The following is a 20,749-nucleotide window of genomic DNA, read 5'->3' as shown; positions in this document are numbered from 1 at the left end:
GGCTGCAAGCTTTGCCTCTCACTGGAGGTTCAACCAAAAACCCACGGGACTCACCGAACGTCGTCCCCGCCTCGGGCCTGCTGACGGAGGAGACGATGACGAAGCCGAAGCCCTCGTTCTCGCCGCGGCGGATCTCCACGTCGTAGGGCTGCACCACGGCGCTGACCACGCCGCTGCCGCCGCCGCCGCCGCTGCCGATGCCGCTGGTGCTGCCGCTGCCCGAGCTGACCGTGTTGAGCGAGTTCTGGCTGCCCTGCGGCGTCCGCTTCTCCTCCGTCAGCGAGGCAGGCTGGTTGCTGCTGTGGTGGGAGGAGGCCGGGGATGGGACTTCATTCTCTGCCTTGGGAACTGGGGAAGGGAGAAGAAAGAGTGTTGGAGGAGGCTGCCCCAGTGTAGGAGTGATGGGGGTAGGACGGGCAGGACAGAAGGAGATGAGAAATCTCTGAAGGCAGGGCTTGGAACTTGGGGTTTATTGCAAAGGGTCTGGGTGCAGGGCCCTGCTGGAAGCTGCCAGCCACAGCTCAGAGCAGGCCCAAGAGAAGTAAAGAGAGTGGTAAAGAGAAAGTGAGAGAGAGAGGGTAAGAAGATAAGAGAGGAAGGTTCCTGTTACAATACAATAAATTTTCTTCTGTGTTGAATATTCTAATTCTCACTAACCAATCTCATACAAGATACAAATCTTATAGCATTTATATACAGCCTATAAGAATCATTACATTGCCATATTGTGTTACATTTTAAACTCTAAAAACTACTCTTTGGACTCTTTCTGCTAAGCGAGTAGGGTCTGCTCTGAGCCTTGCACCTTTCTGCAAGCAGAGAGTATTGTTTCATCAAAAGGGGATTACTTTCAGCTGGCCACACCACTGTTTTCTCATCATTCAGTAACTGAGGTATGTCAAAGCTTGCTTTCATTTCAATCTCACTTATAGTTTTTCTATATTCTCAAAATCTTTTGCCAGGCAATCATATTTATAAGGTTTTCCTGTTTCATCTTCCCCAACACACCATTTAGTGCTGAGAGGAATAGTGAATTTGTCTTTACAAACAAGCTGCGGGTCTGCTGGTAGATAAAAGTAGCACTGGAAGATAAAAGAAATAATGGGAAGGGTTCCACTGATTGATGAATGGAAGAAGATATTTGCTTTTACAAATAAACTTTACGTTTGCTGATAAATGAAATTAGACATTGAAAGATGAAAGAAACAATGGGGAAGAAAAACCCCTAAATTCCATAAGAATTAAAAATTAAAAGGGAAGGTTATACATTGAAGGGGAATCTTTGGTATCAGGCATATTGGGAAGTCTGTACCTCTCAAGTACCTCAGCCAATGGGGAAAGAGAGAAGGGAAATGTGGCTGGGAAATTAGGATAAAAAGGAGGCTGCATCCTCCAAAAATTTGAGAGATCCCAGGGGAATGCCCCATGGCCTCTCCCTTTATTTGAATAAAGTAAAAGGACTTCTCTGTCTCCTTTTTGGACATAAAACTCTAATGTTTGTGGATTAATTTTCCTAACAGTGCTTGGAGAGGGGTGTCTACTGAGAAAAGGGTAAAAGAAAATCACCTGCTTTAGGCTACCCATCTATGGCCATGCTTTCAATGGCTCTGCTCAGTGGTGGCCCTGCCCACACTGCTCACCCTCTCCTGTGTGTGCTCATTCAGCCAAAGCCATCCACTGCCAAACTGCACCTGGTTAAACCAGTGCAGTGCTGCGTGCTTGGATGCTCTGTGGCATTTTAAACCTGAATTTCATTAGTTCAAAGGTGTTCAAAAGTTCTTGCTATTGCATCCCCATTCAGTTATATATGTACAGCCATATGTATGTTGTACATATATATGCACAACCCACAAGGAGAGGCAGTCATATCTCAGAACACCACCTTCTGTGTAGTTTTAAACTAAAAGCTATCAATTAGTGCAGTGATTGCCTTTGATTAATGGGATCTTTAGTAATAACAATCTCTCAACATGAGCAAAACAACTTGTGAACCAAGCATTTCTGGATGGAAGAACAGCAGACTGTACCAGAATCATCTGTACAGTCTGCTACAGACGTTAAACATTGTTAATGTTGATATTAGACAAGTGTTTAACAGCAGCTGAAGTTGGAAGGGGTATTAGTTTAAAACCTAATCAGCTACCACAAGGCTTGAAGAAATCTCAAAAAAATTGCTTAGTCCAGACTCTGCTCGAGTGAGGGCCAACTATACCTAATATCAGTCCTGACAGATGTTTGTCTAATCAGCTGTTAAATATCTCCCCAAGCAATCTATTGGTTGCAATATCTGACTTAAATCTTCCCTGCTGCTACATAAGGCTATTATTCCTAGTGCTATCTAACAGGCATATGGAGAACATATTATTCCCTTCCTCTTTGCAGCAGCCTCTTATAGTCTTGGGAAGTTTAATACCTCCTCCCCCTCCTCTGCTTTAAGCTAAAGAATCCAAATTTGTTCAATATTTCCTTTCAGACCATGTTTTCTAGAGCTCTCCTTATTTTCCCTGGTCTTCTGGACTCCTTCCAGTTGGGCTCTCTCCAACTCAAATATGTCTTTCTTCAAATGCTGGACCATATTGCACTAAGCCATCATCTGCTGGGAAATCAGGAGAGTTTCCCCCTGCCTACATCCCTGCACAGTCTTTTTCTTCACCTGAGCCAACCTCAGCATAAAGCTCGTGGCCCACAATAGCTTCCACTTCTTGTTACTCAGCCTGTTCTCCACAGCCCATTTGTGCAGCTGAGAGCAGCATATTGCACTTGTCCTTGCTGAATGGCTGCCTCTGCTAATCAGGTCACTTCTCCAAGTTGGTGAATCAAAATTAAGTTGAAGATCTTAAAAGCATCAGCATGAAAATGGATGGCAAACAAAATCTAAACCTGTAATTTCATGATGTAAAAAAAAAGACTTTAAAATATCCATAGATAGAAGTCCTGTCTGCGCTTATATACTCAAAAGTATGTACTAAATACATAGCATTCTTCATATTCAGATTACAGGAGCATAAAATTTCCCCTACATGAATCTCAGGACAGAGAGTACTCATTTAGGTGAACAATCTTTTTCTACAGGCATACAGATGACAGGAGGAACAAGGGACCAAAATTCAGGCACAGGCTTCTCCACAAAGTTCTGCTGAAATTTAAAAGCCTGTAAATATAAGGTGAAAGAAGGGATTCTGAATAATTTATCCTAGAGTAAGTGTCCACATTTGCAATGATTCAGAAATAGCTCAATCTGCAGTAACATGCCTCTGAATGAAATATCAAGAGAGATCTCAGGCATCTAAATCTTTCATGGTAATTTCTGGCCTGGAGGCTGTAAAACTGCTTAGAAAAATCTACACACAAAAACAATACCAAAATTCAGCTGCCCTTCCCCTTCCTCCCAATGCTCTTCTAAAGCTTCTCTCACACCAGACCTTGGTCAGGAATTAAAGACAGGCTGTCAGAGGAGAGGCATAACCTAGTGTTTATGCACACTGGGAAAAAAGAAAGAAATGAGAAGTGAACATTTATTTATTATTGTGCAGAAGGAACTCAGGTCTGGATAAGAATGCAGAGCTATTTCAGAGGTACTCTTCTAGTCCTACCTTCCACTGAGGACCTAATTTCCAACCTGAATGTTATTTTGATTCTCTCTAAGATCAAAGTACATGACTGCCTGTTTATCTGATGATGCCTAAACTTGAAAAGCTATATAATATCCTTTTCTTTGAGTGAGTAAAAGCAAATCCCACACCTGAGTTCCTAAAGGGACTCAAAGGGACAGGCAGCACTCAAAAGTTACCATCCAGTATTAAACATATGGCTACATATTATTTAGAAAGTTCATGCTCATGTCTTCATTTTCTCTGCTATCATGACATTTTTCAATCACTTAGCTGGGTGCCAGAATGGTACCAGGCAGTGTCACTTTTTGCATCTTTGTTTTTCTGTCAGCTTCTTTTCTGTTCATTTAGATCCTGCACTTGTGCACCGTGTACACAATGCCCAGTGTAACTCAGCATACAGAAAACTCTCTAGACCTGTGCAACCTGTTCTAGCGGAAGGTGTATCTACCCATGGCAGAAGGGTTTGAAATGGATAATATATAAGGTCCCTTTCTGCCCAAACCATTCTATGATTCTGTGACAACAAATATGCACGCCCTGGCCCACCAGAACCAACAATGTTTTGCAGTTTCCCATCCTGAGGTCACTTTACTACATGCTGAAGCTTGCCCTGAGCTTGGGGCAGCAGCCACCACACACCAGAGACCTCAGCTCACTCACACTCTGCCCTTGCCTCCCCTTCTCTGAACTCTTCATCATCTTTTCCCTCACTCCCAGTTTAAGGGTGACTATCAGGCTGCACATTTATTTTGGGAAGTATACAGAAAGCACAAACAGTTGGCCACAGTGTCTGCTGCATAAGTCAAACTAAAAATTGTACATTGCAACTGAACAGTTCCCCATTTTATCAGAAACCTTATGGAGATTGGGAAAGCCAACTGAGAGAGTCTCGACTGGAAAAAAAATACTTAAAACTTATTTGATCAGGAACAAAAAAGACTAAAAACAGGCAAAAGAGGAAAAATAACAGTCCATCCCTTGAGTTTTCCCAGCACTAGAAGCTTTTTTTTCCTTAGACCATTTGCTGAACAGATGGGATCCTGGCAAGAAAAGCCACCCCTGCGGGGTGATACTGCAGCCTACCTGTGTAAACCACTTTGCGCCTGACGGTCAGGTTGACGTGGCCTTGTTTGGCTGCCTGCTGCATGAGCTGGACCACGAGCTGGTGAGATTTGCCCACCACGGGCGTCCCATCCACGCAGATCAGCTCATCGCCCGATCGCAGGCGGCCGTCGGCGTCAGCAGCACCCAGCGGTACAATGTGACCGATGTAAATCTGGGGAATTGGCACAGCAGGAGAGACAGCCATGAGAACCAGCTCAACACACAGCTGCAAGCAAGGGGCACTCCCAGTGGGACCTGGTTTAGGAGGGACATGGAATTGTTGACAAATGTCTGCTGGTCAGGGAAGTTGTTTCTGTGAAAGCGGTTCTGCGTGAATACAGCACATTGTAAAATTGTAATAAATTGACATCTTGTTTCTTTAGGCAGTTCATTCACTCGAAGGACAGACAGCCTTGGGAAACTTCTTCAACCAGACAGTGACCAGACAGGAAGATGGTTAATAGCACTGAGGGTCTTGTCAGGGAAGCTGAGATTGAGTTACCCTTTCAGTTGCCTGCAGCGTTTACAAGCTCTGCACCACACGCTTGTTCTCCAACTCAGTCTTGGTTTATCCTCAGTGAGTTCTGTGGAGTTACTCTAACATGAGACAAATTCGTGGTCTCTCTTCTCGTAAATGAGCAAAATAATTTTGGCAGGGAAAAACATGGAAAGTCATGCTGCCACTATCTAGCTGTGACCTGTGCAGCACAGGAAAGGATGACACCTCCCACAGGCACTGGATTTATGGTAAATAAATTAACTGAATTCAAGGAGAGAACTGAGCATTCTGAGAACCTGCCATTCAAAATACTTGCAAACATGACCAGAACATCCTGTTCTCAGTGTCCAAGGACCTATGTGCTTTAATTTGGTTTATCATTAAAGTAGAAGGAGAAGCCAAACCCATTTCTGTTATGGAGTTCTGGGGTTATTTTGGAGGGAGATGCAGGATATATATATATAGTCCAGTAACTATTTAGCAGTGATTCCACAGCATAGTTCTGCACAGCTGTACATTCTACTGCTGTGTTTCTGAAAGATGCCACAAACAAAAACATGATACTCACAGGTTCTCCAGGCTCATTTCCACCTAGAATCCTAAATCCAAACCCGGTTTCCTTTCTCCATAGAAAGATATCCTGCTCTTGATAATCTGGAACTGAAGGGAAAGAAGAAAAACTATCACTTTTAATCAAAATACCACACCTTTTTACCCAAATCAGGACTACTCAGATGTACATAAAAGGATGTACCATGCAATTTTAACCTTTCAATGAGATGGGCTTGGAGACCACCTCCTTTTCACATAAAAAAAAGAGACATAACCATCAACATTTATAGTTTTAAATACTAAAGTATTATTACTTATATTACCATTAAAAGTTATGCAGTGGTTTCTACTTTCTAGGCATCTACTTGTGACTTGCCCTTTATCATTATAATATTTCCTTCTGTCCATATTAACATCATTACCCATTGCAAGAGTCTCTTTCAAACCATCAATAAATAAATGTGTACAGCAGAGAATTACTCTGCCAGAAACAATACAGCTGCCTCCTCTTACATGGGAGACAGAAGAGCCACTTGTTATGACTTCTACTATTTAATTAACTTTACCAAGCATAGTTTGCTATCTGTCAACCAACTCTGCTTCAAATAACTGTGGGACAGATCCTCAGTTGGTGTAAATCAGAAGGGCTCCACTCAAAGCAATGCAGCTCTCCTGATTCTCACTTGCTTGTGTGCAGGCTCTGCAAAAGCACTGAAGAAATAAAACCAGCTGGAAACATAAAAAACTCCCTACCTCACCTACTCATTAGTATGGAAGACCAGCAAGGTTTTTACAATGAATATTACATACAGTGAAGCACTAACCTTGAAGCGCTGTTGAACAGCAATGTTTTATATTAACTTACTCATGCTTGCTTTCATCCCTTTTTTAAAAATGCATAACTAATTGCTAACATTATATCATATCAGAAGGCAACTTCAGGTTCATTTAATATTTATTGGATAGTATCTGTAACATCGACTAATTTTGTAATGATCCCCTCCCAAAATTTATAATTAATGATAATAAAAAGCTGTTGCTTTACCAGTCAGCTGCCTATAACTTCAGCAAAGAAACCAAAGTATATTGTTCAGGAATCCAATTTAAAAAAGTGCCTCTTCAGACACAGGATGCAGCATGTTTAATGGCACATCATCTAGCTTTCTTGTATCTATGAACAGGTTGTTTTCCATTGGCATCAGTGAATGTCAGATTTGGCCCTAATTGGATTTTACACTCTCTGTGCTTATTCTGCAAAAATTTGGGTCTGTTCTGGTGCTTGTCAGACTTTTGGTTACTTCTGAAGTTCTCTCTTCAATGAGTTAAAATATAACACTAATTGAACAACTGGGAATACTAAAAATTAAAAGCATAGGTGAATGGTAAGCTACAGATGTCTGCTTCGACATTTTCATTTAAGCTGGCTTTACAGATAATATTTTTACATTTTAATTACCTGCCATTATAAGCCAAGCTTAACACCCGTGCCCTCCCTGAATTGGAGGCTGATTTTTGTCCAGACACAATTACAGAGCGCTCGGGTGATGAGCACGCCGGGTGCCTGCGTGCCTCATCTCCTCTGGCTGAAGGCAGCTCGCCGCGCACAGACGTGCAGCACAACAGCATCCAGACAATGAATTAATTGCTGTTTGTCACTGCCTTCAGCAAGGGGAGCGTGACAAGCACACACAGTCAGGAGTGTCTCTCAGCCCTTTGCAGGCTGTTTTGGCACAGGCTGCCCCCAAACAATTAATAGTGTGTGTTGGATCTGTCAGAGGTAAAGTGGCTGCTGCGGAGAGCTCTGGTGTGGGCCCATGTCCGTGGCATCTCTCAGCACCTTCCCATTTGTCACCCCTCCAGTCCCACTGAGCGATGCCTTATGGCCCTGGTTTGGGTCCCAGCTACACAATTAACACTGCTGGAGGGAACAGCAGGCCAGGCTGGACCAGCCATGTCAGACCAGAGCAACAGAAAAAGACAAGTCTGCCCCCAAAGAAGCCGGTTCTTTCACATAGTGATCCTTCCACTGGAAGGATTTCAGAGAGGTGGAACACAGATAAACAGATATACAGACAACACACTGTTTCACAAAATGAGTACAAAGCTCCTTTTACCACTTCTTGCAGCAGCTCTGCAGGGCAGTGATTCACTGGCACAGCCCAGAACACCCATCCACCCCCGAGCTTCAGAGGTGAGACCCTCTGAGGTTCCATACTGGAGAATTATTTTAGATTGTCCCATTATTCAGTTGCACTTCTGAGGAGCCACTTTCCTTACTCAATGGGAACATGGTGCTGCTGAAACTTTGTTGAAAATGAACGGAAAATGGCCTCTAGGAGTCATTCATTTCATCCCTGCACCTTGACTGATCTCAAGCATGTCTGACTCCGATAAAACACGTATGCAGCCAAAACAGGTAAAATTTAACAGCAGCAAAATTTAATCTGTTTGTCCCAAATTAAACCAGACGATTTGGAGAGCAGTGCAAAAGTGGTAAGAAGAGTTCTGTGAATGTCAGGACAGGGGGGTGATGCAGCCCCATTGATGGATGAGCCACGTGGGCAAACACATGAAGGAAACAAGAGTATGATACCCCCACCCTCGAACACCTACACCATCCAGCCAGGACAGCAAAGCCAGGCTTTGCCCCTGGCTGGCCAAACCTGGCTTATGGCCCTGCCAGACTCCCTTGGTGATGAAGAGCCCCCACCACAGAGCAGCAATGACACCAGAACAAGACATCACAAGACACAGATACATTCTCAGCACAGTCTTACATTCTCCAAAACTCGTGGAATTGATTTCTCTCTCTCTCTCACCCTTGCTCAGTCCAGTTGCAGGTGAAGGTGACATAGCTGTAATATTAATTTTACAGTTTTGCAAAGCTTAATGTATCTGCTTTCTTGTTAGTTCATTTAATTAATTGTGACTTTATGGGTCATGTTAGGCTTGCATGCACAATTCGTTGAGGTTATAGCTACTGTGGATTATGACATAATAAGTTTCACATTTCTGTGCATGTGTAGATATAAAATACACACACATATGAATTTACACATTTATACACATGCATGCAGGTATATTTGAAAAACCTTTTTTCTCCTTAGAGGAAAAAATTATGTGAGAACACCTTAAACATACTTTTCTACAAAAAACCTTTCAACTTAATGACATAAGTTAGTTTTCCAAATAGAAATATCTTCACCTAATGTTAAAAGAAATTCTAAATATGTGGTGATGAAAAATGAACATGCTTCTTAATTACAGATAATTTTAATCGAACTTTACTATGCAAACTTTAACATGCTATATAAAATAAAAATCTGCCTAGTGTGACATCAATTTCAACATAAGATGGATTCAAGAATGATCAGTGTGAGTTTGCTTTAGTCACTGGCTCTTTTGAGGCAGCAGCACTTTCAGTGACTCAGAGCTTGGCAAAGCACAAAATGTTTAAGGCCCAGATTCAGCAAAGTATATGAGGACAAATCTGAAACTAGGAGTGGACAGTCTCACTGAAGCTCATGGAGAGTTTCTGAGTTGACAATTCCTGCAATTTACCCACAGATCTCATAAGGCTCCATATCTGCAAGAAATCCATTTTCTAAACTATTCCACTGAAGGAGAATGCAAATTTTTTGTCTTTTCCCTTTAATCAACCCTTTGTGGTGGCATGGAAAGCTTTTGAAAGATGGCTTCAGCAGGAGCTCTTGACAAGATGAACAAGCTCACATGAGTACCACGGTCCCTTTTAGCAACACATTCTCCAAGGGCACGGATACATCTGTGTGCCCAAGAGTATCACTGCAACTGTTTGTCTACTATTAATATAATAAAAGGACATAACCCTGCCAAAGGGCTTTTACTAAAAATCATCTTTCAACTCAGTCTGATCAGAAGGTGGCTGAAATACTCTCTGAAATACTCTGAAATTTATGAGTGTATTCTTCTTTTCTATTTTAAGGGGAAATTATCTAATGTTTGTGTCATTGTGCAAATATTTTTAGTTCTATGTAAGTGCTGATGAGCCAACACGCTAGGGTCAAGGCTTGTTTGTATTGTTTTAATTAGATTTGGGGAGAGAAAAATCCTCCCAAACAAATTGTGTGCCTGAAAATAAAATTCAAATATTAATGATAACTTCGAATATTTTAAAAGCTTTAAAAATTCTCTATCGTGTTCTGCTTTACTTTTAATTAAATGCTTAAGCCCTTCAAAGGGATTCATTAACACATCTGCAATTCAGATTAATTCATTTTGTCACTGCTGTTTTGACAGATGGCCATATGTAGGATACGGTATTTTGCAAAGCAATCAGGCCACATGAGAAAAATTTGACAACAGATTGTGTTAATCTTTAAGGAAGTTTAATAATACATTGAAAAGCAAAAACCATATTATAAAAATATATTTCAATAAAACAGTGTGAGGTTCCTGAATTGTGGTTCTCTGCTAAGCCACTCAATAGCTGTTGCTCTCTCTGAGTGCTCTGCAAGTGTGTCATTCCTGGATCTTGGAGCTGCTTCAGCTTCCAAACCTTAAGGGTTTGTCCTTCCCTCTGATTCATGTACACAACTCCCACGAGCAGCAATGAGTTACCCACAACGAGCAGCTCAGGCAGCTAAAGCTCAGCACCAGCAAAGAGTGCATTTGTTACCACCACCAAATGCTCTGCTTTCACATTCCCACAAAGCTGGTTATTCTCAAACATCTTAATCCAGCAAAGACTGGTGACCCTGGGCCAGACTGCAGCACAGCACATCTGAGCTCAGCCTTAGCCTTAGAGCATGCCTTTGGGTTTTCAGCTTGGAAATAAGCTTCCTTGGACCCAGCCCAAACACTCAGCACCTTGCAGGGCTGATCCCCTCGCCCCAGGGAGCTCCACATGGAGGAACTTTAACCAACATTTGTGGAATAAAGTTGCAGCTCTAATCTGCTTCCCCTCAGCCAGTCCAGAAACAGTGATGGAGCCTTTCCTTAGCTTTGCATTAGTAATTCTAGCTTAATTTTTGTTATTTTTTTCCTTCTCCTAAACAAGCAGCATCTGTGGCTCTCCCCCACAGAATTGGAGCACTTTCTGATATTAAGATGCTTTGGGTAAATCATAAAAACACATGCTTTTACACAATTATGGGTTAGCTGGTGCTTTTCAACCTAATTGTTCTCTACCAATGACTTCAGTGAGACAGGTCACATTAGGCAAATGCAGTCTTTTTGAATGAAATACTGATCCAAAGACAACTCAAGTACAGGAGGAATGAATTTTAGAAATTCTGAAATATTAAAATGTTGCCTTTGCTTTCTGTGTCTACATTCTTATTATTAATGTAAGTAACAGTGGGATGCATTCCCAGAGAAAAAGGCAGTAGGTACTCATTACAGATTCAGTACTTCTTAGAAATATCTTGGAGAAGAGGAATTCATATACTGAATAAAACCTCTTTACGATATTATTTTTAGATGAAAAAAAAATCTGTCTGGGCTGGAGCTAATGAATTCATCTTCTTGTGTCAACTGCACTTGAGAAATTGCACTATGCTCTTTTTATGCTCAACAATTTCAAAAAGGGGACAAAATAAAACACTTAAGATGATCTAACACTCTAAAATTCTGTCCTTTTTAAATTCATCATATACTTCAACACAAAGGCTTGTTCCTGTTTTTCAGACCACTTGTTGAGGATTCAAAACCCTGAAGAACATCCTATAACCCCTTTTCAGGCTTTTTAAGGCCAGCAATTACCAGAGGGCAAGGCCTGAGTGGCAGAAGAGCTGTGCTGGGGGCTCCTCCAGTGGTGGAGCCTTCTAGAACCCCCAAAATTCCCTGGTGACTGCATGTGTCACCCACCCTCAGCCCTGGCACTAGGGTGACACCCTCCTGCTGTGCATGAGATTTTCACTCACTTCTGCTCACACCTCCACCAGAAGGCTGCAGAGAGAGAGTCACACCCAGCACCCAAAGCTGTCACTGGAGATGACAGTCCCAAAGCCTGTGGGAATGGGTGAAGTAAAGGAGAAAGAGAAGATATGGCTGTTTCCCCACCATTCAAAGGTGGCACTGGAATTAAACCCAACTGCAGCTAGATAAAAACGTGGAGAAGAGCACAGGTGGAGCTGACAGAGAGCAGAGCTGGGGTCCCCAGGGAATGGTTCCTCCCATCACACACTGTGATGCTCAGTGTCAGCAGAGCTCCCTGCAGATAACCCGAGAGCCACGCTTGGGAAAAACTGGGAGTGAGTCTCCAAGGGATGATTCAGGCTCCTAAGAAAGGCAAAGAAACACAGGGCTTCACCCCAAGCCCCCAGGGCAGCAAAGCCAAGCTTCAGCTGTGAGACACAGATTCTGCTTATGAGACTGGTGGTAAATAAGGGCTTGGTGGGGCAAGGAAGAGCTGACCACTGACCTCAAAGTAAAACCACCAGTCATGCTCTGGGATCAGACCACAAAAGTAGAAAAAGCACATCCAACTCAATTTTTCACTTATCTTTCCTGCTTTTCTTCACATTTCATTGCCCACAGCAAAGCCATGTCACTAGCTAAGAGTGCAGGTTAATCCCCAGGGAATGTGTTTCACTCCAGCTTAGGGTTGGAAATTCACAGGCTCTTGGACACCTCTAATGGTTTAAAAGCAGATATGAACCATATCACATTTCCACCATTCTCCAAAAAACCCTAACTATGAAACCAAGAAATCTCAGAAAAACATCCTCTTGGAAAGGAACAGCAATGGGATGAAGAGGTCATAGAAAAGCACCAATGCTCAAACAGGTTTTATCTGGTAGAAGAGGCAAGAAACAAGGACTGAAGCAGGAGAAGAGGATCAGCCCCACTACAGAGATGCTGGACTAAGGAAAGGTGAGCCAGGGAAGCTGAAGGGGTCTAGCAGATCCCAGTCTAGGAACAGGCCCAAGCAGTGAGGACTGTGGCACCGGAAAAGAAGGGGTGTGGGAAGCCAGCAGGTCAAGAGACTGTGAGAAGGCCTCTAGAAGGGCTCTAGTCCTAGCCAAGGACAAAACCTCTACAGGATAACTGCAGCCATCGAGGAAAGAGGGAGGATTCAGCACATGGTGCTGGAGGTGACACAGAAGGGCGACGGCCTGTGCACCTCAGGCTTTCTCCAGCTCAGTCTTGGGTCTTATCAGAGAAGACAGGCAGGAGTTAAGGCTGCTAAGCTGATACTGATGACTAATTAGTATGAGTTAAACAGTTAATTAGAAATTAGCTAAGTAGCTGCAGGGGGTCGGAGGCAATGGCAGCACAGTGCCAGCAGGAACCATGCGGGCTGGCAGTGGGAAGGCCAGTGCCATGGGACACTGGAGGGGCTCTGCCCACAGCTCTGCAGGGCTCAGCAGCCGCTGTCCCTCAGCTCTCACCCCTTTTTGTTATTTCCATGAGCTGCACATACAAGTTCTGTCACTGCACTCGGCAGATCAGCGTGCCCTGAGAGCCTGCAGGGTCAGCACGCCCAATCCCCAGAAAAGGATGGGAAAGGAGGCAGAGCACAAAAGCAGAGACACCTACAAACTGCATTGCTGAGACATTCAATCCAAAGAGAGGCATCTTCAGCCAAGAAACTGTGACTCATGATTTAATTTTCCCAGGATATAAGACTTCAAAGTGATTCATTTCATCAGTGAGAAAAAGTCCTACCATTTTTCATTCTGAGGTAAAGGTTAATTTCTTACTGGTTTTACCAATTTCCAGTTAGACAATAAAATCAAACAGCGGGTGGTACTCTCAGAGCACTGAGACTTTGAAATTCCCCTTTCTCTAACTAAAGTAACTACCGCCTTTCAAAATGAACCTAACACTCTAACTCTTTAAGAAGCTTTTACAGATTTGATCATCTTCAGCAGTGCAATTAAAGCAAAGGCAATGTGTTTATTTTGTTTCCTGAGAAGAAACTGATTGAAACCACATTTATGGTCTTGGAACAGAGTCAAAACCCTGTTGAATTATTAGCCAAGTGTGCAGATTATTAATTGCCATAAAAGCCACTTACAATATGCATTTAATATCTGTATTGTTAAAGTGTCCACTCTGGTCAAAGTAAAATGGCTCAGCTGGATTTTCTCCTCCCCAGAGTGAGGCTGAAAGGCATCTGATATAAATTTCAGCAAACTAAATACTTCCCCTCCTTACTGAAATTCCTATGCATATCAGATAATGAGTCTTAACCTCAAAAAAGAGGTTAGGATCTGGATAACAAACTTGAAAAACTCTCCTCCAGCCTAATTTGAAAGCACAATAAAAACATAGGGGAAAAGACGGTCTTTAATTTTAAAGGGATTTTTCATATTAAGAGATGAACCTAGAGATGATCTAACCCCAATCCTCATGAGACAGCAAACTGCATCTCTACCAAGTGGATCCTACCGACAGACACCAAACCAACCAGCAGAATCCCCACACCTCCAGCAAAAACCAAAACCATTCATTTCTCCGCAAAGAAAACACGCAGGCAGCAGCCGCCAGAGCCGTAGCCTTAGCAACTCCACCTGCTTCGTACTCACGTCGGCTTTCATACATGCTCCTGGACTGGGCCCAGATTTTGAATGGATCTGGCTTTTTCTGGCCGGCGGCGTCGGGCTGGTCGGCGGCCGGCGCCTCGGGGGCGGCGAAGTCGGGCAGCACCTGGGTGCTGTGCGCGGGCGACGCCGTGTGCCCGCTGCGGTGGCTCGAGACGCTCTGCTGGGAACTGTTTTGGCTGTCTTTCCTTTCAAGTGGTTGCTGTAAGGAGGAGAGCGAGTGGAAAGGGAGAGAACAGACGGTTATTGGTCGCTGAGTGGGTGTTTTCCCATCAATTTTTCTCCCTTCTTTGATCAGGCTTTTTTTCTGCATGCACATAAGTAAATATATAAGTCACAGTTTTGCTGCTACCCAGTTAATGCTGGGTACAGCTGAATTCCCCGGTGACAGATTCTGATAGGCAGACTGACAGAAAGAAATATACAAAACAAAGTAATTCATCATTAAAAAAAAAAGAGCATTTTTCCATCTCACACATAAGACAGAGCTAAATCTCATTATAGGCTACTAGTTTCAGCGCACTTATTTTTTCCTAAATTAAGGCAGAAAATCTCACCAACCTTCCATTCAGATAATATTTGATTCTAACTGGAGCCTGAAAGAAAATGGAAGAACTACCAGATTTCACTGTGAAAACTCAGACTGTCCCTCTGAAACAGAAGCAAGCACAGCCCTTACTATGCAAGATCACTTTTTCTCCCCACGTAAGAAGTCTGTGGACATCTGAGTATACCTTTAATGGCTCTGCTCCCCAGAGCATCCAAGGGACTTCTGCAGACCTTAACAAATGTGAAAATGTCTATTTGAAGTTTGATATGCTTTAATTAAATATATTAAAACAGGAAAAAATGCATCCATCTAAACTCAGGGCTTATTCCAAAGCAGTGTGTCAAGAGTTCTGACTGCTTACTATTTAGCTAAGCAAGGTATATAGTTCCTAACTCAAATCCACAACTGTGAGCTCAAATGAAGCACAAGTCACATTTGCATTGCCAGGATTTGTACTAGTCAATATGCAGCAAAATCCTCAACAAGAGCTCCCCACACTGTGCAGCAAATGCTTTTTAATGCTCTTTTGAGATGAACCTTGGATTGCCACCAAGGCTGAGTGCAATCTCCACCTGCTCTGGAACAGGGAACTGTGCTCCCAGGGCTGCTGTGACACAGAGGGTGGGCAGAAAAACAACATCCCACAGGTTGTTTATCCAACATCCACTGTTTCCCTGCTAAAAGGGGTCAGCTACAAGCACCAATAAACCTCAGGTGGGAATTTGAGCCTCCTGCTGGTAGAGGGTATCTGAAAACAGTGCAACAGAATTCTGTGCTTTCAGATACTTCTCTCTAGGAACTCAAGCTGGGCTAGGGAGAGAAGCCAGCAGCAGACACAGACTGGATCAGCATGGGGGGCTCACTGGCCACGGCTCTGGGCACCCCTTGGCTCACTCTGAACACAAGACCCCAGGCAGCCAACACTCCATCATACAACAGCTGAATTAACTACAGAGGAGAAAGTAACCATACAAAGTGCCCTCTTTTAAAGCCTTAAAAAACCCAAAACCCCAGGTAAAATTATTGTGAGGCTGTACATTCTTCAGGTTTACACTGAGAAAAAAATCCCAGTTTCAACAGCCCAAATAATGTTGACCTTTCAGCCCTGCATTTGAGTTGTTGATCCACCACCAGCATCTTTTTAAAGGGTATCTCGATTGACTAGAATATGAAATTGCCTTTGTCCTTTAAAGCAATTTTGAACAAAGCTTACCTGCTGTGATTACTCATCTGCGGACTTTCAAATACAAATATCTAAACCAATTTCCAACATTTTTAGCTTTTTAAGTGGTAAATGAAGCTAATTCACAGGCAGCCCTTCAATTTTTAATGAAACCATTTTAAAACAGCTATGCTGGGGATAATCAACTTAAAAAAAAAAACAACCCATCTCTCAGTCCAGCCATCTGGATTGGTTTGTTTGGCCAAACCACTAAAATAACTACAAGAATCCAGTGAAACTTCAGGCTGATCCCACTGGAAATAGCTGGTTACAGAATGTGGAGAACAGGGACTAAAATGTGAAGCTTTATTCAGCCTTAGGGAAATAATGAGAATTCTCTGAAAGCTTTCTGATTTAAAAAGAAACAAAGTTTGAACTTCAAGAAGTGCTCTCACTTTGTGATAGAAAAGGTTTACATTTTGAACAAACTGTGAATTCTGTTTTGTATTTGGATTGCAAATGGAAGTGTCAGCATATCTTAAGCAAAACTACCTCTAATTAAACTAGAGTAGCAATTGCAAAAATAGGTATTTTTCAAGAAATAGGTGATAACCTCTTTAGTGGGACTGGTGGTTTTCCAAAAAATAACTCCTTCAAAAAGCCCGAAACATCTGTATTTAGGAGGGGGGACGAGAGCGACGGCAACATAACCATGGTAATAAGGAATGGATGTAATTAAATTAATCCAAGACAGCATTTATTGACTTTCATATCACCAGAGGAGGCCAGAAAGGTTTGGGGCCAAACTTCTTTGCACATGTTGCAGCAGCTTCAGCACCTCATAGCCATGAGGAATTGCAAGGGTCTGACCATCCTGCTCACATGAAGTTTGTGCCTTGGCAAACAAAAAGCAGAGCTTTCCCAAGAGGGATGAGCTGACCAAATGCCAATGAAAGGATGGCTTGTCCATCTCCTGCCTTGTGCCCAGCTTCAGGCGCAATCCTCCTGGGTCTGAATCTCACTGTCCAGCTTGCTCAGGTCACACACAGTTCCTCTCTACCCAGGAAAGCAGCAGGTGATCTCAGGGTCTGGCTGGTGACAGAGCAGGAGGTTCTGAGCTCACCCTGAGGTGCTGATCATGGTTTCCATATCAGCTGAACTGCACTGACCTCTGCCAGGAGCTACAAAGAGCATGGGCCACTGAACTACCTGAGCCCCCCTGATTCTTGAGAGATTTCCTCCAGAGCTGCTGATAAGCATCAGAGACTCACCAGCAGGATTTTTACCTTCTGGTGGTGGTAAAGGTCCTTTTATGGCTAGAAATCAAGGCTATGGTGACTACCTTGAGTCCATTCAGGCTGACTGCACACTTAAATACAAGTGATGAGATAAAATACTGATTCTGTTTTAAAGCCAGGACAAAATAAATACATGGGAAGCTGGAGCTTCTCATGCCCTACCCAAACCCCTGGACTGTGAATAAAGAGGGATGTCTTGTACAGACTCATGTGGAACCAATATCTCTTCCAAAATCATTGGCAGAGTCCCTGGTGCTGCTTATCCACCCAAAAAATGTGGTAAATCTCTTGTCTGGGACTAGCTGTGCATAGGAATTGCATTTTTGATCACAAGTCAGCTATGCTGACAATGCACTTATTTAAATCCAAAAGAAAAACATCACATTTTTGGAAGAGTTTAGCATTTTATCCCCCCTGCAGTGATCCCATCTTCTGATGATCTAGATGCAGATTTTGTGCTGTAGAGCTTTTTGGAGAAGCTGGTCCTGGCAGTGACAGCAAACTGAGCTGGAAGTGGGAATCTTTGCCCCCTTGTGGAGTATTTTGATGCAAGCAACAAGGAAAAAAAAAGAAAAAAAAAAGTTTGTGCTCATCCATGTTATACCAGGATAATTGCAGGGGAAAATGTTATTATAGAGAATTTTCAGGCTTAAATGTTCATCTCTAGATATTCAATACAAAATATTATCCATTTTCATGCAAAAAATAATCAATAGGAAATGAAAAGAAAAAAGGAGCAGCACAGAGAGCTGCTGGGAGCATGTACTTGGTGAGGGGAAAGGGAATAAAGAACTTGAACATATCCAGTCCAATGTATGGCTGAAAAGGGGTTTTTCACTAATTTAACTCTTTCACCAAGGTTGAAAAAACTGTCCTTAAAATCCAAGAAAAGGAAAATCTGTCAGAAGATACATACAGACTGACAAATACAGCCCAGCAAACCTGAGCTGAAGGCAAGAAAACTTCCCAGGCTGTGTCACAGCCCCAGCACCAACAAACCTCTCACCACAGCCAGGAGGTACCACCACTGAAGCTGGCCTTTGGGGAATGCAGGGCTGGGGGCCGAGAACAGAAAATAGGATTTGTTTGAGGAATACAAGGCACTGCCAGTAAGTGGGGAATGTGTCTGGGCTTCGGGAAAGGAGATGAGGGAATGAGAGAGGGTTCATCTCCTGAGCAAAGCAGAAGATGGACACCTGAGTCGTGACTTCCCTGATGCAGCACAAGAAACAAAAAACAAGCACAAGCTAAGATCAAAGGCAACTGCTCCCAGCTCGATGTGTGCTGTCCTCTAACTGCAGCCTGTTTATTGTACAAGGAGTGCTGGAAAAGGGAAATGCTGAGCAAAGGGCACGGGGGCAATGGGCAGCACGTCCCCTCAAGCCCCACAGCTGTGCTGTGCTGGGGACAGCCCCTGGCACACGGCTCTGATGGCAGCTCCTGTGTTCACCCCATCCCTGCCAGTGCAGCAGCAAACTGGGAGTCCCTGGGATTGAGGGCATCCCCAGGAAACACATGGGCACAGTTCAGAGAGGGGATCCCAGACAGGGACCATGCCAGTGGGGCAGGACTGGATCCTGCCTGTTGTGAGTGGGAATCCTCATGGCCAGAAGGTCTGGCTGGACTCCCTGCAGTGGAGCAGCAGCCCTTCAACAAACCAAGGACAGACAGTGTTAGACACTACCTCTTCCCTGCCTCTGACTGCTGCCTTGGCCACAGGAGCTGTGGGTTGGTGTAAATCCACCCTGGAGATGCCCTGAGGCACTGTGCCCCAGGTTTCCACGCTCGGTCCCCGCATGTCAGCGATGCCTGGGGAGGAAGGAGCGGCTGCAGCGGCTGAGCCCTGCTGGCTCTGCCCTCCGAGGAGCGGCCGCTCACGGTGCTGCAGTGAGTCCAGCATCACTGCTAATTGCGCTGGTGATGACCACCTGTGCAGCCAGGGGAACAGGAGGCTCTGCTTTTTGGGAATCCTGCACTTTAGAGGCAACAGCACCACCTAGACTGTAGGAAAAATCACTGAAGGAACCCTGAAAAGGCTGGGGAGAGGCAGGCAAAGAAATGCCAGCTTTCCCCAGGCTGACAGGCTCCTCAGAGCAAACAGCAGAGAGAAATCTGCTGTTGCACAGCTACACCTGTTTGTAAGCAGCCTCTTTGTTCACCCAGGCTGGATTATCCTGCCATGGATTTACATGCTGCTCAGATTTTCACTGTGCATAGCTGCCAGCCAGAGAGGTGCCTGACACAGCAGGATCCCGCTGTGCGTGTGGCAAAGTGGGAGCATCCACGCCTGGGGAAGACCGCGGCTGATGGATTAGGGCCGCTTTAATGACAGAAGTCATAGCCCAGATCGCGTGCAGCCAATCCCGCTCTGACCGGGGGAGAAGGTGGAGGCAGGGAACAGAAACGTGCCAGACACGTCTGTATTTTCCACACTGGCTCCTGGCTCAGCGAGGGCTGGAGCAGCCCCCGCGTGTGACAGCGCCGCGATCCGCGAGGAGCACACCCCGCGCTTCTGCCTCCCAACATTAATGCGAGCTGACAATGGAAGAGGCCTGCGCTCACATGACTTTAATCAGCGCTGCCCTAAGCCATCAGAATCACATTAATTATTTCAGGGCTTTCTTTTTGGATGAGCAGAGAGCTCGTATTAAAAGCAAGAGTCTTCTGCTCAGCCACCTCCAAAACCCTTTGCCCAGGTTTGCAGTGAGGCGGGCTGTGCCCAGCTGCGGGTTTTGGCACCACCAGGGACTGTTGGTGAAGTTTCACACCATCTTACAGCACGGCAAATACCTCACTTGCTTTGCTTCCCCAAAGCTCCTGGCAGAGAATTTTGTCTCTCCCCCACTCTCAACAGATAAGCGCAAACTTTCAGGCTTTAGGTATTTCATTCCCTTTAAAAATAAAACATTGCTTTTTGTTGCACACAAATAGCACATTAATTTCTTCCATAATATCATTCATGGAGCTTTAACGATACTTGAGATCACAGCTTCCTGTGCTGCTAGCTGAGATGCTAAGATGTTTCCAGGTAACCGCTTTACATGGAAATCCATTCGGGAGGACAAGGAAATATTGTTCTGTTACTGCTTTTCTAAAGGATCTTCCTTCTAAGAGGAATTTTACACCTGCAGGACAATCCTGCTCAGTATGGAAATGCCTCCAGAGCAGCTGGAGCACTCGGACAGCTGGCTGTATTCCCTGGGAACTGTAACCATGCTCCGTTCATGCTTTGTCTCTCACGACAAGGTGCGTGCTTTCCTATTCTGTTAATAATTCAGCCAAAGGTTCTCAAGAAAACTCATTGAGTTAATGGAAAAGGTTGGTGCCTATGAGCACCCGACAGGAATTGGTATCTAGCAAGAAGGTGGAGCCTCCCATCTTTCCAAAAGGAAACAATAGCTTTTTTTTTTTTGGTAAGTTAAACGATAGAGAAGCTCATCTG

General features: G+C 44.0%; 1 protein-coding gene across 30 annotated transcripts in view; it reads right to left on the bottom strand.

The window, feature by feature from the left end:
• MAGI1 (membrane associated guanylate kinase, WW and PDZ domain containing 1) overlaps positions 1-20,749 on the bottom strand; it is a 328,676-nt gene that overhangs the window by 16,144 nt on the left and 291,783 nt on the right. For 23 of the 30 annotated variants that reach the window (XM_064724276.1, XM_064724283.1, XM_064724297.1 and 20 more), the window contains 5 exons: positions 14,283-14,499; positions 8,547-8,624; positions 5,786-5,877; positions 4,698-4,890; positions 55-348 (listed from right to left, as the gene is read on the bottom strand). In XM_064724276.1, coding sequence (XP_064580346.1) covers positions 55-348; positions 4,698-4,890; positions 5,786-5,877; positions 8,547-8,624; positions 14,283-14,499 — 874 coding nt within the window. The remainder of the gene's footprint in view (positions 1-54; positions 349-4,697; positions 4,891-5,785; positions 5,878-8,546; positions 8,625-14,282; positions 14,500-20,749) is intronic. The other 7 variants (XM_064724288.1, XM_064724278.1, XM_064724292.1 and 4 more) reach the window with 1 other exon arrangement.

The sequence above is a fragment of the Zonotrichia leucophrys genome, chromosome 12 (assembly GCF_028769735.1).
Source record: "Zonotrichia leucophrys gambelii isolate GWCS_2022_RI chromosome 12, RI_Zleu_2.0, whole genome shotgun sequence".
Lineage (NCBI taxonomy): Eukaryota > Metazoa > Chordata > Aves > Passeriformes > Passerellidae > Zonotrichia > Zonotrichia leucophrys.
Note: the sequence above shows the minus strand (reverse complement) of the source record. Positions and strands in the feature narration are given on the sequence as shown.